Consider the following 15765-nt stretch of genomic DNA (forward strand, 5'->3'; position numbering starts at 1 on the left):
CGTCATCCCACAGCACAGGCTGCACCACTGGGCAACAGCGGTGCTGGGCAACGAAACACCCCACCTCTCAGTCGGTTCAGTAACGAGAGCCTCTATGTCCAATCACGTGATGTCGTGTCAATCCTCTCGTGCTCTTTCCCACTCCTCGACGCGTCTCGAGATCACGTTCGCAGTTCAATTGATGATTCCCCTTTGTAAACACTTTTGCTTCTTTTGGACCTCCTACTTTGCCCCAGACGGTCTCGCTCTTTTTTATTTTCGTTTGGTCCCCCAAATTGGTCTCTGAAGTTGCCTACGGTCAACTCCATGGACCTGTCATGGATGAAAACGAGTGTCCAAACCCCCAGCTGCTCGCTTGGGTCGAGGAGTGGCTAGTTGTGGCCAGGGAACGCAATTCTAAAGGAATCACTACCTACAAGCACGCATATGATTCACTAAAAGCATGTCCACTCACTTTTCAGCACCCGGCGGAGCTACAGCAGCTCAAGGGCTTCGGGCCCAAACTCTGCGAACGTTTGACGGAAAAGCTCAGAAAACACTGCGATGAGAATGGGCTTCATATGCCGGAACACCCCCAGGCCAGGAAGGCTGCGAAGAGTTCCCGCGACCAAGCTCAGCAGGACGGCGAATCCACTTCGAGAAAGGCCAAGAAACCACGGAAGCCCAAGTCCTATGTCCCTGCCTTTAGGTCTGGCGGATACGCCATCATCCTGGGCCTGGCGACGCAGGACGAGGACTCTCTTATTGGGATGACCAAGGCCGAGCTCATCGAGGTCGCACAGCCTCACTGCGACTCCTCCTTCGCGGCGCCCAGCGATCCAACTAAATTCTACACGGCCTGGAATTCTATCAAAACCTTGCAGAGTAAGGAGCTTGTTTATGAAAGAGGGCGGCCTCTACGCAGGTATGCCCTCACAGATGAAGGCTGGGAAGTGGCGCGCCGAATCAAGGAGACGAGTCAATGGCAGGCTGAGAACGGGAGCACGGGTCAGGGCCCGCAAGTACCCCAAGGACGCCTCCAGCGCGAGCAGCAGACCCAAGCAGCCGCCAGGGAGCCATCTGTTACCATTGAAAATGAGGAGCCAGCGACAGCCACATCGTCTTTCCAGGATGTTGTGGGCGAGGGGCCGACAATATCGAGTGATGGCGGTTTGCCGAGTTTCACACCCATCAGGCTTTCGCCTGGGTCGTTCTCTGTTCATCTTCTCTTGGACGTTCGAGAGGTCCGAGCGAAGACCGACCGAGATTACATGAAAGAGGAGCTGGCTAAACAAGGAGTCGCGCCGATTATGAGGAGCTTGGAGGTTGGGGATGCCCAATGGGTCGCCAAATGCCACGACCCCACGTTCCTCTCCAGGCATGGTGCCGAGGGTGATGAGATCGTTCTAGACTGGATCGTGGAAAGGAAACGCCTGGACGACTTGATTGGGAGTATAAAGGACGGCCGGTTTCACGAGCAAAAGTTCCGCCTCAATCGATCCGGAGCCAATAAAGTCATATACATCATTGAAGAGATTTCAATGGACTCGGCCGCTATCCAGCGTTATGAGGAAGCAGTTCAATCGGCCATTGCATCGACTCAGGTAGTCAATGGGTACTTTGTCAAGAGAACCCTCAAGATGGACGAGACGATCAAGTATCTGGCCAGGATGACGGGAATGCTAAAACGGATGTATGAACGAAAGGCCCTCAACGTCATCCCCACAAGAGTGCTCACGGCACAGAATTACCTTCCTCTGATAAATCATCTCAGGGAGAAGGAGCCGTTGGTGGGATACTATGTTACTTATCCTGCTTTTGCCTCTATGGCTTCCAAGTCGGAGATGATGACTCTCCGAGACGTCTTCCTAAAGATGCTTATGACTACAAGGGGCGTAACTGGAGAGCGCGCTCTTGAGATACAAAAGAGGTGGAAAACGCCATATGATTTCGTAAAGGCCTTCGAGGCCTGTGGCCCGGGCGAGCAAGGAAAGAAGCGCAAGCGAGAGCTTGTATCGAGTCAGTTGGGTCACCTTGTTGGAAGAAACAAGGTTGCCAAGGCCCTCAGCCACAAGATTGCCGAGGTATGGGGGGATGCGTGATACGGATTACAGCTATGATACCCTTGAAGCGACAACGCATATTTCATTTCTACTTAAAAGCTATTGCTTCGCGCCCGTGGTCTGGGCAACGATACGCTCCACCATCTTCTGGAGAAGAGGAATCGAGGCAGTCCCGTTCTCGGCCCCCAGCATCGCTGCCATGGACTTCTCGGCGTACTTGGCCATCATGTCAACCTCAATGTTTACCGTGTCGCCAGGCTTCTTCTGCGCAATGATGACCTTCTCCTGCGTGTAGGCAATCAGCATCACCTCCCACCACCCCTCGGCATCGTTCACTTGGGTGACAGTCAGGCTCGTCCCGTCGATCGCGATGAAGCCCTTGTACACAATGTAGCGCAGCAGGTCCCGCTCACGGGGCTGGAACCGAATCGTGAGGGCGTTGCCATCCGGCGTGACGGAGAGGATCTCGGCGGTGGTGTCGACGTGGCCCTGGACAAAGTGGCCACCCATGCGTGTGTCGGCCCGCACGGCGCGCTCGAGGTTGACGCGGCTGGAGACGGCGAGACCGCCGAGGTTGGTGATACGCAGCGTCTCCGGGGCGACGCCGATGCTGAAGGTTGTGGGTGTGAAGGAGGTGACGGTGAGGCAGCAGCCGTTGATGGCGATGGAGTCACCGTCGTGGCAGTCCTTCAGGAGGGGCGAGCCATCGGAGATGGTGATGGTCATGGAAGTCCCGCCGGTGTGGTCATTATTGTTGAGCTCGGTGACCGCTGTATCAGTCAGTTAGTTAAAACTATAGGATGAATGAGTAGAGCCGGTGGGCTGGGTTCACTGACTGCCGATCTCCTCGACGATGCCGGTGAACATGTTGGATATGAGGCTCTTCGGTCAAACTAGGGGACTCGTAAAGTTTTTGAGTGGGAAGGGTCAACGAGGGACTTTCAATAATCCATGGAGAGCATGAAATTATGCATATACGTGTCTCTTGGCTTAGGGGTAATAATATAACGCTGACAAACTCATGTGAATCGGCGTCTTAGCCTCCGATGAGTCGGAGGTGGAGAGGCGGTGGTGATGGAACCCCGCGGTGGCACCTCTTATCGATAATGAGTCCCGCCCAAATTTTTCAGGCCAGGGTCAACAGCCTCTTACGAAGTACGTGAGACTTGGGGAGGCCACACCACTACTACCTACCGTATCTTTCCAGCTTCACGACTCTCAACCGGACCGTTACTCATTTCCCCAACCAAAGCCGAAAGAAAGAGAGCCACAAAAGGCACATCACAACTCCACGACGGGCCTGGAAAATGGCACCCAACCGCCCATCCGACAAGGAGGGCAAGCCCCCCAATGCGGGCACCCTCCTCAGCGACGCCGAGACGCAGTTCGCAGTCGGAAACCTGGACGAGGCCATCTCCCTGGGCCACCAGGCCCTGGAATCCACGGGCGAGGGCGGCGACTTTGAGCTGCGCTCGCTCAACCTCCTGGGCATGCTCCACGTCGAGGCAGGCGACGTCGACGAAGCCCGGGGCTACTTTGAGAGGGCCGTCAAGCTGGATGAGGATGGCACCGTGGACGAGAAGCTGGGCGGCGGGCCCGAGAAATTCCTGTTCCTGGCCCAGCTGAGCGAGGAGGGAGGCAAGGACAGCGTGCGGTGGTTCGAGCGTGGCGCCGCGTCGCTGCGCAAGCAGATCCAGGCCCTCTCCGAGGCGCCCGGCGCCCGGACCCCCGAGCAGGCGGCCGTGCTGGACGAGAGGCAGCAGAAGCTCGGCGGCGTGCTGTGCGCCGTCGTGGAGGTCTACATGACGGACCTGTCGTGGGAGGAGGACGCCGAGCAGCGCTGCGAGGCCCTCGTCACCGAGGCCACCATGATTGCGCCCAACTCCCCCGAGACGTGGCAGACGGTCGCCAACGTCCGCATATCCCAGGAGAGGGTCGATGAGGCCAAGGGCGCCCTAAAGCGGAGCCTGGAGCTCTGGCAGGACCTGCCCCCCGGGCACCCCGCCGTGCCCGAGTTCCCCACCAGGATCAGCCTGGCCCGCCTGCTGCTCGAGGTCGAGATGGAGGAGAGCGCCCTGAGGGTGCTGCAGCGGCTGGTCACGGACGACGACCAGAGCGTCGAGGCGTGGTACCTTGGCGGGTGGTGCCTGTACATCATCGGCGAGAAGATGAGGGCGGCAAAGGGCGCCCCCGACGGCGACGCCGAGGAGTGGAAGGCCCTGTGGAAGTCGGCGCGGCAGTGGCTCTCCATGTGCCTCAAGCTGTACGAGCTCCAGGACTACGAGGACGAGAGGCTGGGGGAGCACGCCGTGGAGCTGCGCAGCAGCATCAACAAAGAGCTCGGCGAGCCGGCTGAGGGCGAGGAGGACGAGTGGGATGAGGCCAGCGGCGACGACGATGATGATGAAGACGAAGAGATGCAAGGGTAGGAAGGATGCTCTACGTCCATGGTCGGCTACAGCATTAGATGGCGTTGGGGAGATGCGAAAATTTGCTATTTTGTTTTCTGTTACATTCGAGGGACCGACTTGCTTCTAGATGCCCAAGTGCCAACCAAGTAGGATAGAATCGACGGCATATATACCCAATATCAATGAACTGTCTCGCAAAGTTGTTAAATCTGTAGAAGCGCACGTCTTTCGCAGCCCAGACATTTTTATTCCAAGTAGTTCCCAGTGTATTCGATGGATTCCCCAAACTCCGTGTAATGCAAGACGTCTCTGCTCCTCGCCGCCGCTCACGTAGCCTCCACCTTGAGCTTCTGCACCCCGTCCACCGGGGCGCCGTCGTCGTCCTCCTCCTCGTACTCTCCGTTCCCGGCCAGACCCCGCTCCCACAGCTGCCTGCCCGTGAGCTTGACAGGCTCCTTGACCTTGGCCTTCTTGAGCTCGGCGAGGCGCTCCTCCTCCTCCCTAGCGCGCTTCTCGGCCATCTCCTTGAGGAAGTCTTCGCGCCACTTCAGGAAGGTCTGGGGGGTGACGCGCGTGCCCTCGAACTTCTTGTTCTCCTCGCGCTCGGCGGCGAGCTTCTGCTCCTCCTGGGCCTTGGCGACGACGTCCTTGCGGTCCTGGATGAGCTGCTCGGCGGCCTCCTTGAGGGCGGAGACGACGGTGAAGATCATGGCCATGCCCACGTTCTCCTGGATGGTCTCGTCGAGCCCCGCGAGCAGCTTCTCGCGGTCCTCGGCGACGCTGAAGTACTCGTGCGAGGGCGCGTTGGGGATGGCCTGGATCTCGAGGTGGGGTGGCACGTCCGGGTACTCGTCCGGGTACTTGACGCTGAGGGAGAACTGGGGCGGCCCCTCCTCGCTGTCCTCCTCGCCGGGGATGTCTAGCGTGACTGTGACCTTGAACTCGGTCTCTGATATATCTAAAGGTGAGGGCGTTCAGCACTTGAGCACGCGGGGTCTTAGGAGTCGGCGGGGTTGCCATTCAGAAGGACTCACCTGTGATTTCATCGGGGAAGATGGACTCGAGCACTTCGCGCTCTTCTACTTGTTCTTCTCGTCCCATGATGGCAGGGCCACAGTCAGCTCTAACCGGCTGAACTTTTGGGTGAAATGTGAGGTCTAGTACTTCTAGTGAGAATGAGGTTGGGTCGACTGAGGCAAGGTTGAAGGTGGGGTGTGGGACTGAGTTTGACTTGTGATCCGTGACCAATCAGGCTTAGCGCCAACTTGCACCAGGGACCAGGTCAAATGTTGGATGGACGCCATCTGTTTAATAGTTCTCCAACCTTCATCTGCCCAAATGATTGTAGATCTGCAGGCCTGTTTATATACACTGTGATGCAAGGGCTAGAAAAGTCATCGTGAATAGATGGCTCATGTTGAGCTATGAGAGGAAGTGTTCTATGTAACTAGGTAGGTCATGTAGAAATTTCCGAGTTTGAGAAACAATCGTAACTGAGACGCTAGATAAACCGTAATAGGCAAAGAGCTGATCCAATTCCTTTCAAACCACAGAAAACTCATCGTAGTGCATGGACATTTAGATAGGATGGCTGTGTAGATACGGATACACTGAGAGACAAATTCAAGTCCAAATCCAGGGTAGCAGGTACGTACTCGGGAAACGTGGGGTGGTAATCAGAATGGGTTTAGCGTCATTCTCACCGCCCGGCAATTCCCAAAAATTTTGGACATCCGCCGCAAAATGCGTATCAGACTGTCTCTCGTTTTTGGTGCAGGATTCGTTGATTCCCATTCATCACCAGGACTCGACCATTGGCCTCAGAGACGAGCACCGCTCGCAGTCCTATCCCCCAAAATGGCCCCCAGAATCGCCATCGTCGAAAAGAAGCGGAAGGCTTCCTCCACAATGAAGGACAAGGCCGACGGAGCGACCAAGAAGGCCCGCTTTGAAAAGAAGCCCGCGAAGCAGCCCGTCAAGAAGCCGGCGCCCAAGCAGCCCAGCGAAGACTCTGACAGCTTTGAGAGCTTTTCCGACTCGGAGGATGGTGGCGCACAGCTGGATGAGAATACCTCGAAGTCGGCGCCCTCGAGCAACGGTGCCGTCTCTGTTGGAAAAGGTGCGGCCGCTGCCCTCTAGTTTTCTCTATTTCTCTGGTGCCACAGTCAGCTAACTCCCCCCTCCAGAGCCAGGCCAAAGTTCCCGCGAAGCGCATGCGAAGCAGAAGCAGGTGGCTCTCGAGCGCAAGGCCGCAAAGCCCCTCGCCGATGAGGTCGCCCAAGCCAAGAAGATCTGGGAGAGGCTACGCCTTAAGACCAGCGTTACCAAGGAGGAGCGTCAGCAACTCGTGGACGAGCTCTTCTCCATCATCACGGGCCGCATGCGCGATTTCGTCCTGAAGCACGACACCGTCCGCGCCGTGCAGACGGCCATCAAGTACTCTTCGCCTGCCCAGAAGAAGATCATCGCCAATGAGCTGAAGGGAGTCTATGTCCAGCTCGCAGAGAGCCGATATGCCAAGTTCCTCATTGGCAAGCTGATGGTCCAGGGCGACGTGGAGATCCGAGACATGATTATTCCCGAGTTCTACGGCAAGGTCCGCAAGCTGATCAACCACCCCGAAGCGTCGTGGATCCTTGACGACATCTATCGCACCGTGGCGACAAAGGAGCAGAAGGCCATGCTTCTGCGGGAGTGGTATGGACCCGAGTTTGCTATCCAGGGTCTGGTGGAGACTGCCGCGCCCACAGCCGAGCTGAAACAGATCCTCGAGAGCGAGCCGAGCAAGCGCGGTCCCATCATGAAGAGTCTCTTCGACATGATCAACACCCTCATCCAGAAGAACATGACGGGCTTCACGATGCTCCACGACGGCATGCTGCAGTACTTCCTGAATGTCCAATCTGATTCAACCGAGTTTACTGGATTTTCCGAGCTTGTCAAGGGGGATGAGTCGGGAGATCTGCTGAAGAACCTGGCTTTTACCCAGTCCGGCGCCAAGCTGGTCTGCCTCCTGCTGGCTCACGGCACAGCCAAGGACCGGAAACAGCTGTTGAAGGCATACAAGGACACCTTCCAGATGATGTCTTCCGACCAGCACGCTCACCTCGTGATCCTCACCGCCTACGAAGTCATCGACGATACCAAGCTGTCATCCAAGACCATCTTCTCTGAGCTTCTAGGCGATGGGGAGGAGAGCATTGCACAGAACGTGGTTGAGGCAGTAAACAACAATGTGACAAGGAGGACGATACTCTATCTATTCGAGGGCATGTCAAAGTCCCTATTTCCCAGCACAGGCTTTGCTGTCGACCTACTGAAGGAGGTTCGCGAGATTCGGAAAAACACGAGCAAGAAGGACCCCGAAGCGCGCCAGAAGGAGCTCATCGCTGCCGTCTCGCCGCATCTCATCGGGGCTATTGCTTCTGCACCCCGGGAGCTGGCTTCCACCATGTTCGGCACCCAGTTCGTGGCCGACGTTTTCTTCTCGTGCGAGGGTGACAAGCAGCAGGCCCTGGAGGCCATCGCCGGGGTCGCCGGCGGTGACCCCACCGAGGAACCCGAGCTGGGCGAGGATGGTCTTCCCCAGACTCACATCTCCCAGACGCCGTTTGGCGGCCGCCTGCTGAAGTCGCTCATCCAGGGAGGACACTACGACAAGGCGGCTGGCAAGATTGTGCAAGTGGAGCCTCCTCTGAAGTTCGCCAACACGCTGTACCCTGTTATCAAGGAACACATCATGGAGTGGGCGACGGGGCCGGGATCGTTTGTGGTCGTCGCGATGGTCGAGTCGGGTGATTTCGGCGACGTGGAGGAGCTGAAGGGCACGCTCAGGAAAAACAAGAAGCTGCTGCAGAAGGCGGCGACCAAGCCGCTGGAGGGGCAAAAGGCCGGGGAGGCTAAGGAGCAGAAGGGCGGCAAGAAGGGCAAGCAGAAGGAGGACAAGCCTAGGAATGTGGGCAACGTGGGTAGCAAGATCCTGCTGGAGGCGTTATAGCGTAACGACTTGGCATATTAGTCGTAAGCTGTGTTGAACTGGAAATGATTTTAACGCTGGGATTGGAATACAAGCGCTTAGTTGATCGTATTCTCGTCTATTGTGCATTGCCTAATGTTTTGCTGAATAAAGATGTCGTGCAGTCTTTCATCTGCGGGTAGGGTGGTGCTATAAAGCGGCGGCGAGCTCCAGAGGAAAAGGGGCAAGTCACACAACAAGTCACACAACAAGTCACACAGCAGAGCCGTTGACGGTAGACGAGACGACAGTTTTATGCTCGCCGTGTGTTTCCACGTATGCATTGGTTGACTGTAGCCGTTGTGAGCACCTCGTGGGTTAGCCTTTGGTTAGAGTGAAAGGGACGCGGCCTATGGCCCAGTTTCCTTTCAGATTCCACTGGTATTCCCTTCGGGAAATAGGTCCGTCCTTTACTATTCTATAAGGTCCCTGGAAAGCAGTTCGCCTGCCCAAGCACCTACCTATGTACCTGTAGGCCCGGTGTGTGAGACGCCAGCTGTGGACAGACGCACACGGACCACGAAACAGAGGGCTTCTCTCCTTTTCCCTCCCCAGTGCCACTGCACCACGAAGCAGTCACCGCCTAGACCTGGTACCTGCTTAAGATACCTTACTATGACGCCAAGCTGAACTTGGCTTTGCGCACGAGTCATCTGATTCCAACCATCACCGCCTCACAAATAGAAAAGTTCGAGTGTCGTAGCTGCACTGCTAGAGTCCGACGAGCTAAGCAAGACGCTCCTCCGAATCGTCCACATCTTCTGTCATCTTTATCTTCTACCCCTAGGCATTGTGGTGTTTCGCTGGCGCAAACAGTCACTAAGATGAGTCCAGAAAACATGCTTGTCCTCCGTGACGACTCCCATGGCGATTCTCATGATGAGTCCACCACACGTCCCCAGGCCACCGCCACCAAGGATTTAGCGGACTCGACCAAGGAATCAGAACTAGAGTCCACTGGAGCCAAAGGAGATGCGCCAAAGAGTACTTTCGTGACTGAGGAATCGACTATTACTGACTCCCTGACCACTAGGACGGACTCTGGGAGGACTGTCACGGTGCCCAACCATGAGGTCGTTACAGTAATCAGACATACCACGGTCATCACCCGCAAGCGTCCGGCCCCGACCTCGACTGTTCTAGGGCCCACCATCCCAAATATCTTTTCGAGTCGTTCAAACCAAGACGGGACACAGCAAACATCTCTCCAGCCACCAGCTCAGAGCGGAACAACAGAAGATTCCTCAGACAGCCAAGGTGGTGGTCCTCTGTCAACGGGAGCCATTATCGGCATAGGTATTGGCGGTGCTGCTATTGTGGCATTCCTGGTGATCATAGGCATGATTATCAAGCGCCGGTTCCAGAGGCATCGGGCGGATGGTGGTCCCTCCTGCTCCTCCAGAAGACACGGTCGTTTCGACGAGAAACACTCGCCTGATTTCCCCCAGCAGATGTCGACTCACACAACGGGGACGCAAGCCAGCCAAGACCCATTCGCTCCTTTTGGAGGTGAGTATCTCCAAGCGCCTTTACCCCATGGTATTCTGCTTACCCTGCTGACCACTACTTAGGCCGAGCGGATAAGGAGGACGAGGACCCTTTCCACCCAGCAAGCAACGCTTTCGAGATGGAGGCCAAAATCGCCGCTCCAGTGGAGTTGCCTGATACAAGCCCCGAGATGATACCGGCGGCAACTACACCCGGCGCGTATCCGCTACCACCTGTGGCGGACAACAGTCCCACTGACCCGCGAGCGAATCTCAATACCCTCGGGAGCGAAGATGGAAGGCCGAAGTACGTAAACCATTGGAATCATTACAGAAGCATGAGCTCTGGATAAAGAAGGTCGTAGAAGGAGAGAGGAAATATGTGACAGTTGCAAAATCGTCTTCGCATTGGGCGATATATACCCTGTTTGGGCGTGATTTCAGCCCTGGGACACTGCGACTTGAAACCATGGCTGCTGGAGTTCCAAAGAAAAGGGCAGTCGATGAGAGATTCTGCTCATATATAGCGTGATGAGAACGGGTAGCAATCACAATAGAACCTCAGAATTTGGCTCCCCTGTCTGCTCTGTGTTTGGTTTGTAGCATCAGAACATGGTATAAGCACACCTTCCCAAACAACAACAGGGGGGTATTCGCCTCTCACGTACTAGATCTACCCTCTACCCCCTTTTAAAGCAATATTTTATCCCACTTTGGTTTTCCCCGTACGCCTGTAATGCAAGCTTAAAAAAACAATCATAGCATGAACGCAATCTGCAGTTTGGCCTTCGTCCTGTGATATCCACCAGGGGTGTCTACCCGGGATAAAGGATGCCGACCCGAAACAGGCCGCCATGGTCTCTAAATTGCGCCGCGTTACCGGTTCTGGAGCTTTGAAATCTCGTCGAGGAGGTACTGAAGGTCATCGTCTTTGATCTTGTCTTGCAGCGACGGGATCAGGGTCTTGGCCTCGTCTGCGTTCTCGCAGCATAGCGAGCCTGTGACACTGGGCGTTAGCAATACTCTTCTCGCCAATGTCAAAAAGGAAAGAGCCGGGAGGATGCGCGTACCGAGCTGTGCCCGCTCAAACTTCTCCAGGTCCTTGTGCGCACTGAGCAAGCGCTCCACCGCCTCGACGTTCTCCTTTTGCGTGAACCGCGCAAAGTGGTCTAGGTAGTTGAGCGTCGTGTTGAGCATTCTGAAAAGAGGTTTCCCCCAATATGTTAGTACTAGACTTTTTTCTTTCTTTTCTATGCCCTTATTGGGGCTTTGGGGAACGGCGGAGAGGGTTCCTCACTCGGTCTCGTTGACGTTTTTGCGGTCGTTGCGGCGCTTCGCGACCAGCGCGTTCAGGACAAGCGCGGCCTCGGAGAGGGTCAGGGTGTCGACGTTCTGGAACTCGCCCAGGTTGAGGTTGGCCGAGGCCTCCTCGTTGCCTGGCGGCGGCGGCTTGGGGCGTGAAGTTCGGGGATGGTTGGACATTGTGGGCGTGGGACGTCGGGTTTCCTGTTTGGAGGGTGAGGGCGGCGGGCTGAGCGACGGGTTGCGACGCGTGGAGGAGGATCTGGGGATGCGCGATGGTGATCCCGAGTCGCGGTCGTCGTCACGGAGCGTGTTCGAGGTTGGATCGTGTGGATGGAGAAACAACTTAGGGAGGTTGAGTGGATGAGGCTGAAGCACACGAGCTTTGACAAGGGTCTAAATTTGGGGAAATTTGCACGAACTAAACTATACTGGGTAACACGTGTCGCATCTCTTGGGCCCAAATGTGCCGTGACTACGGGCATTAATCCCCAATAAGCTTTTTGAAATGTTGAGAAAATAGCAGAGAATACATATCTTTATGGGCCTCGTACTCTAGTACTTTGACCTTTGAGTTTATACGCCTCATTTCATAGTGGCAGCGACTGTATCTAGCTCACCCCAATGTTCACGACAGCTACACTGCCTAACTGGGTTTAGCCTTCCATGGAGAGAGGACACCCAACGTCGTGGTGATTTTGGGCCCTTCTGGAGGGGGGGGGGGGTTTCGGGGGTTCTGGGGGCTCTGGGGAGCAGACTCCCAGGCGCTCTCACGCAAGAGACTGAATTTCATGGGAACCACCATCTCTTCATCCAGACACTCGGCCATGATAGCCTTCTCATGAGAACTCATTAACTGCGCCATCACGTGCTTCACTCAGAGAGAGGTAAATATCTTAACTCCTCCTTGGCGCCCCTGGTTATCAATCCGCTCAGGCTGACCGCATCCCAGGTTTCATGGTACTGCTGCTGGATCGATGGGACGTCGACCTTAGGTGGCCCAGCGCAACTTGATATTGGAAGTTGATGGTGCTTCCATCAAGCCCACTCCCGCCATGTAAGTGCAGCTTCGGCGCGCGCCTATCTGCCTGCCACCCTGTCCTTGTCTCACCCGGGTTCGCCAGGACTGTCTTCGCCCTCATCATCATCAACAAAGCCGGTGGCTTGATCTACAACAAGAACTTCCACGATGGCCTCAACAAGATTAGCACGAACGACTACCTGGTCCTAGCCGGAACGTTCCACGGGTACATCCCCCCCCCAAGCCCCCGGCCCTCTCATTGCGAACCTCTTCAACTAACTACTACCACAGCGTCCACGCCATCACCGCCCGCCTCAACCCCCTCAAGGCCCAGTCACAGCCAGGCATGCGCCCAGACCCTCCGTCCGGGCTGGAGGTCCTCGAGACGGAGAATTTTCGGATGCAGTGCTTCAACACCTTGACGGGCACCAAGTTTCTGCTCTTCACCGACACCACGCAGATCAACGTGGACGTGACTATGAGGAAGATCTACGATCTCTACGCCGACTACGTCATGAAGAACCCCTTTTACTCGCTGGAGATGCCGATACGGTGTGAAATCTTTGACAGGAAGCTGTTGTCGTATATTAGGGAGATCAACAACCGATAGAATGCTGTCATGCTGATGAGGATGGAGTCTTGCACGGGTGTCTTTGGCGCTTAAACATTATTATCACGGTGGAAGGCTAGGTGCTCACACAGCAGCCACACTTAATCGAATGATGACGACCAGATGTAGCTCGTCTATTACCCGTGCCCATAGTCTACTCGTAGTGTACAGACAAACGGCGTAGGGAAGTCGCCCGGGAAGAGAACACCACCTACTAGGATGTGTCCATCTTATCACCCGAGTCCTTTCCATCGCCCTTGGCACCCCCGCTTCCGCTGGGGCCAGACTCGTCTTCCTCCTTAACGCCCTCGAGGGACGCCTTCTTGGCCGCCTCCTCTTCCTCCTTGGCCTTCCTCTCCTGCCTCGCCTTCTCCTCCTCCATGCTCATGCGCAGAGCCAGTGCCAGCTCCGGCTCAAGCGACGGGTCGATGCCAAACTCAAACTCCTCGCCACCGGCGCCGCCCTCGCCGCCGCCAGCGGCGTCCGCATTATCACCCAGCAGGATCGGGCTCGACACGAGCTGGTCGCCGAGGAGCTTGCTGCTGGGCGGGAAAACGGCCAGGTGGGAGCCCTCGTTGCTCTTGACGGCGTCGTTGAAGGCCTCGAGCTTCTTCTGCGTCTCCTCGTCCTCGAGCTCGCCAAATAGCACAAAGTCGACTGTCGTATTGCCCTTCTTCATCTTCTTGGCGAGCTGCACTAGCCCCTTCTGCTCATCGGCGATCGGTGAGCACACAAATACTATTATTCGTTGACGCTGCGATCGGTTCTGACGGTGCTTGAGGGCGAGCTGCAGGAGATACAGTCAGCTACATGCGCTCCTAAGATAGTAGAGGGAACAAAGCTACTGAGGATAACTCACAGCTGCGACCTGGATGGCCGTCTTGAGGTGGGACGAGCCTCCCAGCTTCTTCTTGGTGCGGTGCAGGCCCTCCAGGACCTTGCCGTACTCTGTTGTCAAGGTGACCAGGACCTCGGGGCCCTTGCCGCCCATGCTCATCAGGCCAACTGAAGACTCAGGGTTACCGTTCGTGATGGTCTGGAACAAGGTGCTGACGGCATCTGATTGTGCGTCGAATCGTGTCGGTTGGTAGTCGCCATTCCTGCTGCTCTCACTGTTGTCAACGACAACCATCACCGCCTCGAGACCCATCCTGGCGGTTGAAAGCGGATGTGATCGGAATAAACTGGCTGAGAATTCTGAGTCGGTCGGATGAAAAAGATAGGGAAATTTGGTGGGTGTTCGTTGGTGGAAGTGCGAAGGTGGTTTGTTCCAACAAGTCAAAGCCGACGATCAGAAGAGCTCCCCGATGTCGTAAGGCGGTTCAGCCTGCCTGCGCCAGAGAGGAGCGAGGACGCTGGGAGGCAATGTAGCGCTACCACGTCGCCGCTCCCAGTTCTGGTGGGTAAACAAGTTCTGGGTACAAGCAAGTCCGCGCCGAGCCCGCCAAGCTCACCAAGCTCGGCTTACATAAGCATTTCCGCACTTGGTCGCACCTGCGACTTGGGGTTTGTTTACTTCCCCAATAAGTAACCACTTCAGCATTGCGGGACAGCACAACCAAGAGTTTAACGGACGTATTTGATTAAACTCGAATTCCTCGAAGACGAAGCTTACCAGCATTTTATACTTATTCCTGCAATTACCATGGGTCTGAAACAGCCAAACCGACGCGACTTAGATGTGTCGCCATCAGGAACAAACAACATGAACCTCGTCTCGACACCATCACACAGAAGCCCGACCAAGCGGCTGAGAAGAGGAATCAGCGCGCAACAGAAGCAGGCACTCATTGATAACCTGCAGCTAGAAAGTATACAATTTTCCCGAACCCAATGACGCCGCGCGACTGCTGCTAACGAGACGTGCAGTTACGGAACGCGCCAGAAGGCTACGAGCTCAGTACAACCTCCAGGCTCAGGGCCTGCGCTCGAGAGTTGAGATACGGATAAATCGCATTCCCATGTCCCTTCGGAAAATTAAGATGGAGGAGTTGCTGCTCAAGTGCGCCGAGAGGGCGCAACGGCCGGCGGCCAGCTCGATCCGACCACCGGTACCCGCCAAAGACGGCCCATTTCGAAGTCCCCAGAGGCCAGCCTACGCCTCCGCGCGCGCAGGTCACAGACCCGGACGTCTGCAAAAGGGTTTTAGCGGCGAGGTCAACTACGACAAGGAGAATGAGGTCGAGAACAAAGAGAATCCCAAGAAGAAGCCGCGCGGGCCGCACGCGGGTGATGGCGCGCCTGTACAACCAAAACAGGTCCTGTCACCAGCTTCGTCCAACTCCCGCTTAAACGCTGGACGGCCCGTATCCCCAACCAAATCTCAGATTGCCCGACCAGGGTCACCTCTCAAGGGACCATCGCGAACTGCGGCCGCCACGACGATGCTGTCGAACTTTGTCGAGAAGGCCAAGTCATCACGCGCCGGGGGAACGAAAAAGACGACAACGACATCTAACACGGGCATCAACTCGACCCCAGTCGCGCCGTCAGCCAGGACCAGGCGGGGCCCAGCCCCCAAGCCTCCTACTTCCCGCCCAGCTACCAGGACAGGTCGTCGCATTAGTGCGAACAGTGAGACGAGTGAAGGTAGCAACGCCACCGTCATCAGGAAGGGTGCGGTTTCGAGAACAGGCGCGGCAAATACGAAGAAGACAATGGGCACTTTCACCAAGGGCACGGCAAGCGTAGACGCGAAGAGGACACCGGCCGCCAAGTCCGCCGCGGCTTCGACGACACGGACCGGGAGAGTTTTGCGTAACCGAGGGTAGTGGTTAGGCAGCGTCATGACTGATTTCGCATTTGGCAGGGCGTTGGCTGGAAACTTACGGTCTGGAGGTCAAACATTATCATGAACCAGGATGCCCCGGGGGTACA

At 56.2% G+C, this 15765-nt stretch overlaps 9 protein-coding genes across 9 annotated transcripts; 5 read left to right on the plus strand and 4 right to left on the minus strand.

The window, feature by feature from the left end:
- Positions 1 to 317: 317 nt before the first annotated feature.
- Positions 318 to 2081, plus strand: MUS81 (crossover junction endonuclease MUS81; the record flags this gene model as incomplete). The annotated part of the gene is made up of 1 exon (XM_083189967.1): positions 318 to 2081. The coding sequence occupies one exon, from the start codon at positions 318 to 320 to the stop codon at positions 2079 to 2081; it is 1764 nt and encodes a 587-aa protein (XP_083053826.1).
- Positions 2082 to 2141: 60 nt separating this feature from the next.
- Positions 2142 to 2909, minus strand: RIB5 (riboflavin synthase; the record flags this gene model as incomplete). Its single annotated transcript, XM_083189968.1, has 2 exons — positions 2142 to 2812; positions 2879 to 2909. 2 exons carry the CDS (start codon positions 2907 to 2909, stop codon positions 2142 to 2144), a joined length of 702 nt encoding a protein of 233 aa, XP_083053827.1.
- Positions 2910 to 3349: 440 nt separating this feature from the next.
- ACO1O0_000470 (ACL4 family protein) lies at positions 3350 to 4471 on the plus strand (the record flags this gene model as incomplete). Its single annotated transcript, XM_083189969.1, has 1 exon — positions 3350 to 4471. One exon carries the CDS (start codon positions 3350 to 3352, stop codon positions 4469 to 4471), a length of 1122 nt encoding a protein of 373 aa, XP_083053828.1.
- A 308-nt stretch (positions 4472 to 4779) lies between these two features.
- Positions 4780 to 5554, minus strand: GIR2 (RWD domain-containing protein; the record flags this gene model as incomplete). Its single annotated transcript, XM_083189970.1, has 2 exons — positions 4780 to 5411; positions 5488 to 5554. The coding sequence occupies 2 exons, from the start codon at positions 5552 to 5554 to the stop codon at positions 4780 to 4782; spliced, it is 699 nt and encodes a 232-aa protein (XP_083053829.1).
- Positions 5555 to 6310: 756 nt separating this feature from the next.
- Positions 6311 to 8450, plus strand: puf6 (armadillo-type protein; the record flags this gene model as incomplete). The annotated part of the gene is made up of 2 exons (XM_083189971.1): positions 6311 to 6572; positions 6640 to 8450. The coding sequence occupies 2 exons, from the start codon at positions 6311 to 6313 to the stop codon at positions 8448 to 8450; spliced, it is 2073 nt and encodes a 690-aa protein (XP_083053830.1).
- A 2381-nt stretch (positions 8451 to 10831) lies between these two features.
- On the minus strand, positions 10832 to 11437 carry ACO1O0_000473 (HRDC-like protein; the record flags this gene model as incomplete). The annotated part of the gene is made up of 3 exons (XM_083189972.1): positions 10832 to 10953; positions 11026 to 11153; positions 11253 to 11437. The coding sequence occupies 3 exons, from the start codon at positions 11435 to 11437 to the stop codon at positions 10832 to 10834; spliced, it is 435 nt and encodes a 144-aa protein (XP_083053831.1).
- A 777-nt stretch (positions 11438 to 12214) lies between these two features.
- ACO1O0_000474 (TRAPP subunit TRS23) lies at positions 12215 to 12888 on the plus strand (the record flags this gene model as incomplete). The annotated part of the gene is made up of 4 exons (XM_083189973.1): positions 12215 to 12217; positions 12253 to 12314; positions 12382 to 12504; positions 12570 to 12888. 4 exons carry the CDS (start codon positions 12215 to 12217, stop codon positions 12886 to 12888), a joined length of 507 nt encoding a protein of 168 aa, XP_083053832.1.
- Positions 12889 to 13102: 214 nt separating this feature from the next.
- On the minus strand, positions 13103 to 14038 carry RPN10 (proteasome regulatory particle base subunit RPN10; the record flags this gene model as incomplete). The annotated part of the gene is made up of 2 exons (XM_083189974.1): positions 13103 to 13675; positions 13748 to 14038. 2 exons carry the CDS (start codon positions 14036 to 14038, stop codon positions 13103 to 13105), a joined length of 864 nt encoding a protein of 287 aa, XP_083053833.1.
- A 555-nt stretch (positions 14039 to 14593) lies between these two features.
- ACO1O0_000476 (Borealin N terminal-domain-containing protein) lies at positions 14594 to 15659 on the plus strand (the record flags this gene model as incomplete). Its single annotated transcript, XM_083189975.1, has 2 exons — positions 14594 to 14699; positions 14758 to 15659. The coding sequence occupies 2 exons, from the start codon at positions 14594 to 14596 to the stop codon at positions 15657 to 15659; spliced, it is 1008 nt and encodes a 335-aa protein (XP_083053834.1).
- Positions 15660 to 15765: the final 106 nt, after the last annotated feature.

The sequence above is a fragment of the Amphichorda felina genome (assembly GCF_050947745.1).
Source record: "Amphichorda felina strain 45539 chromosome Unknown scaffold_1, whole genome shotgun sequence".
Taxonomy (NCBI): Eukaryota; Fungi; Ascomycota; class Sordariomycetes; order Hypocreales; family Bionectriaceae; genus Amphichorda; species Amphichorda felina.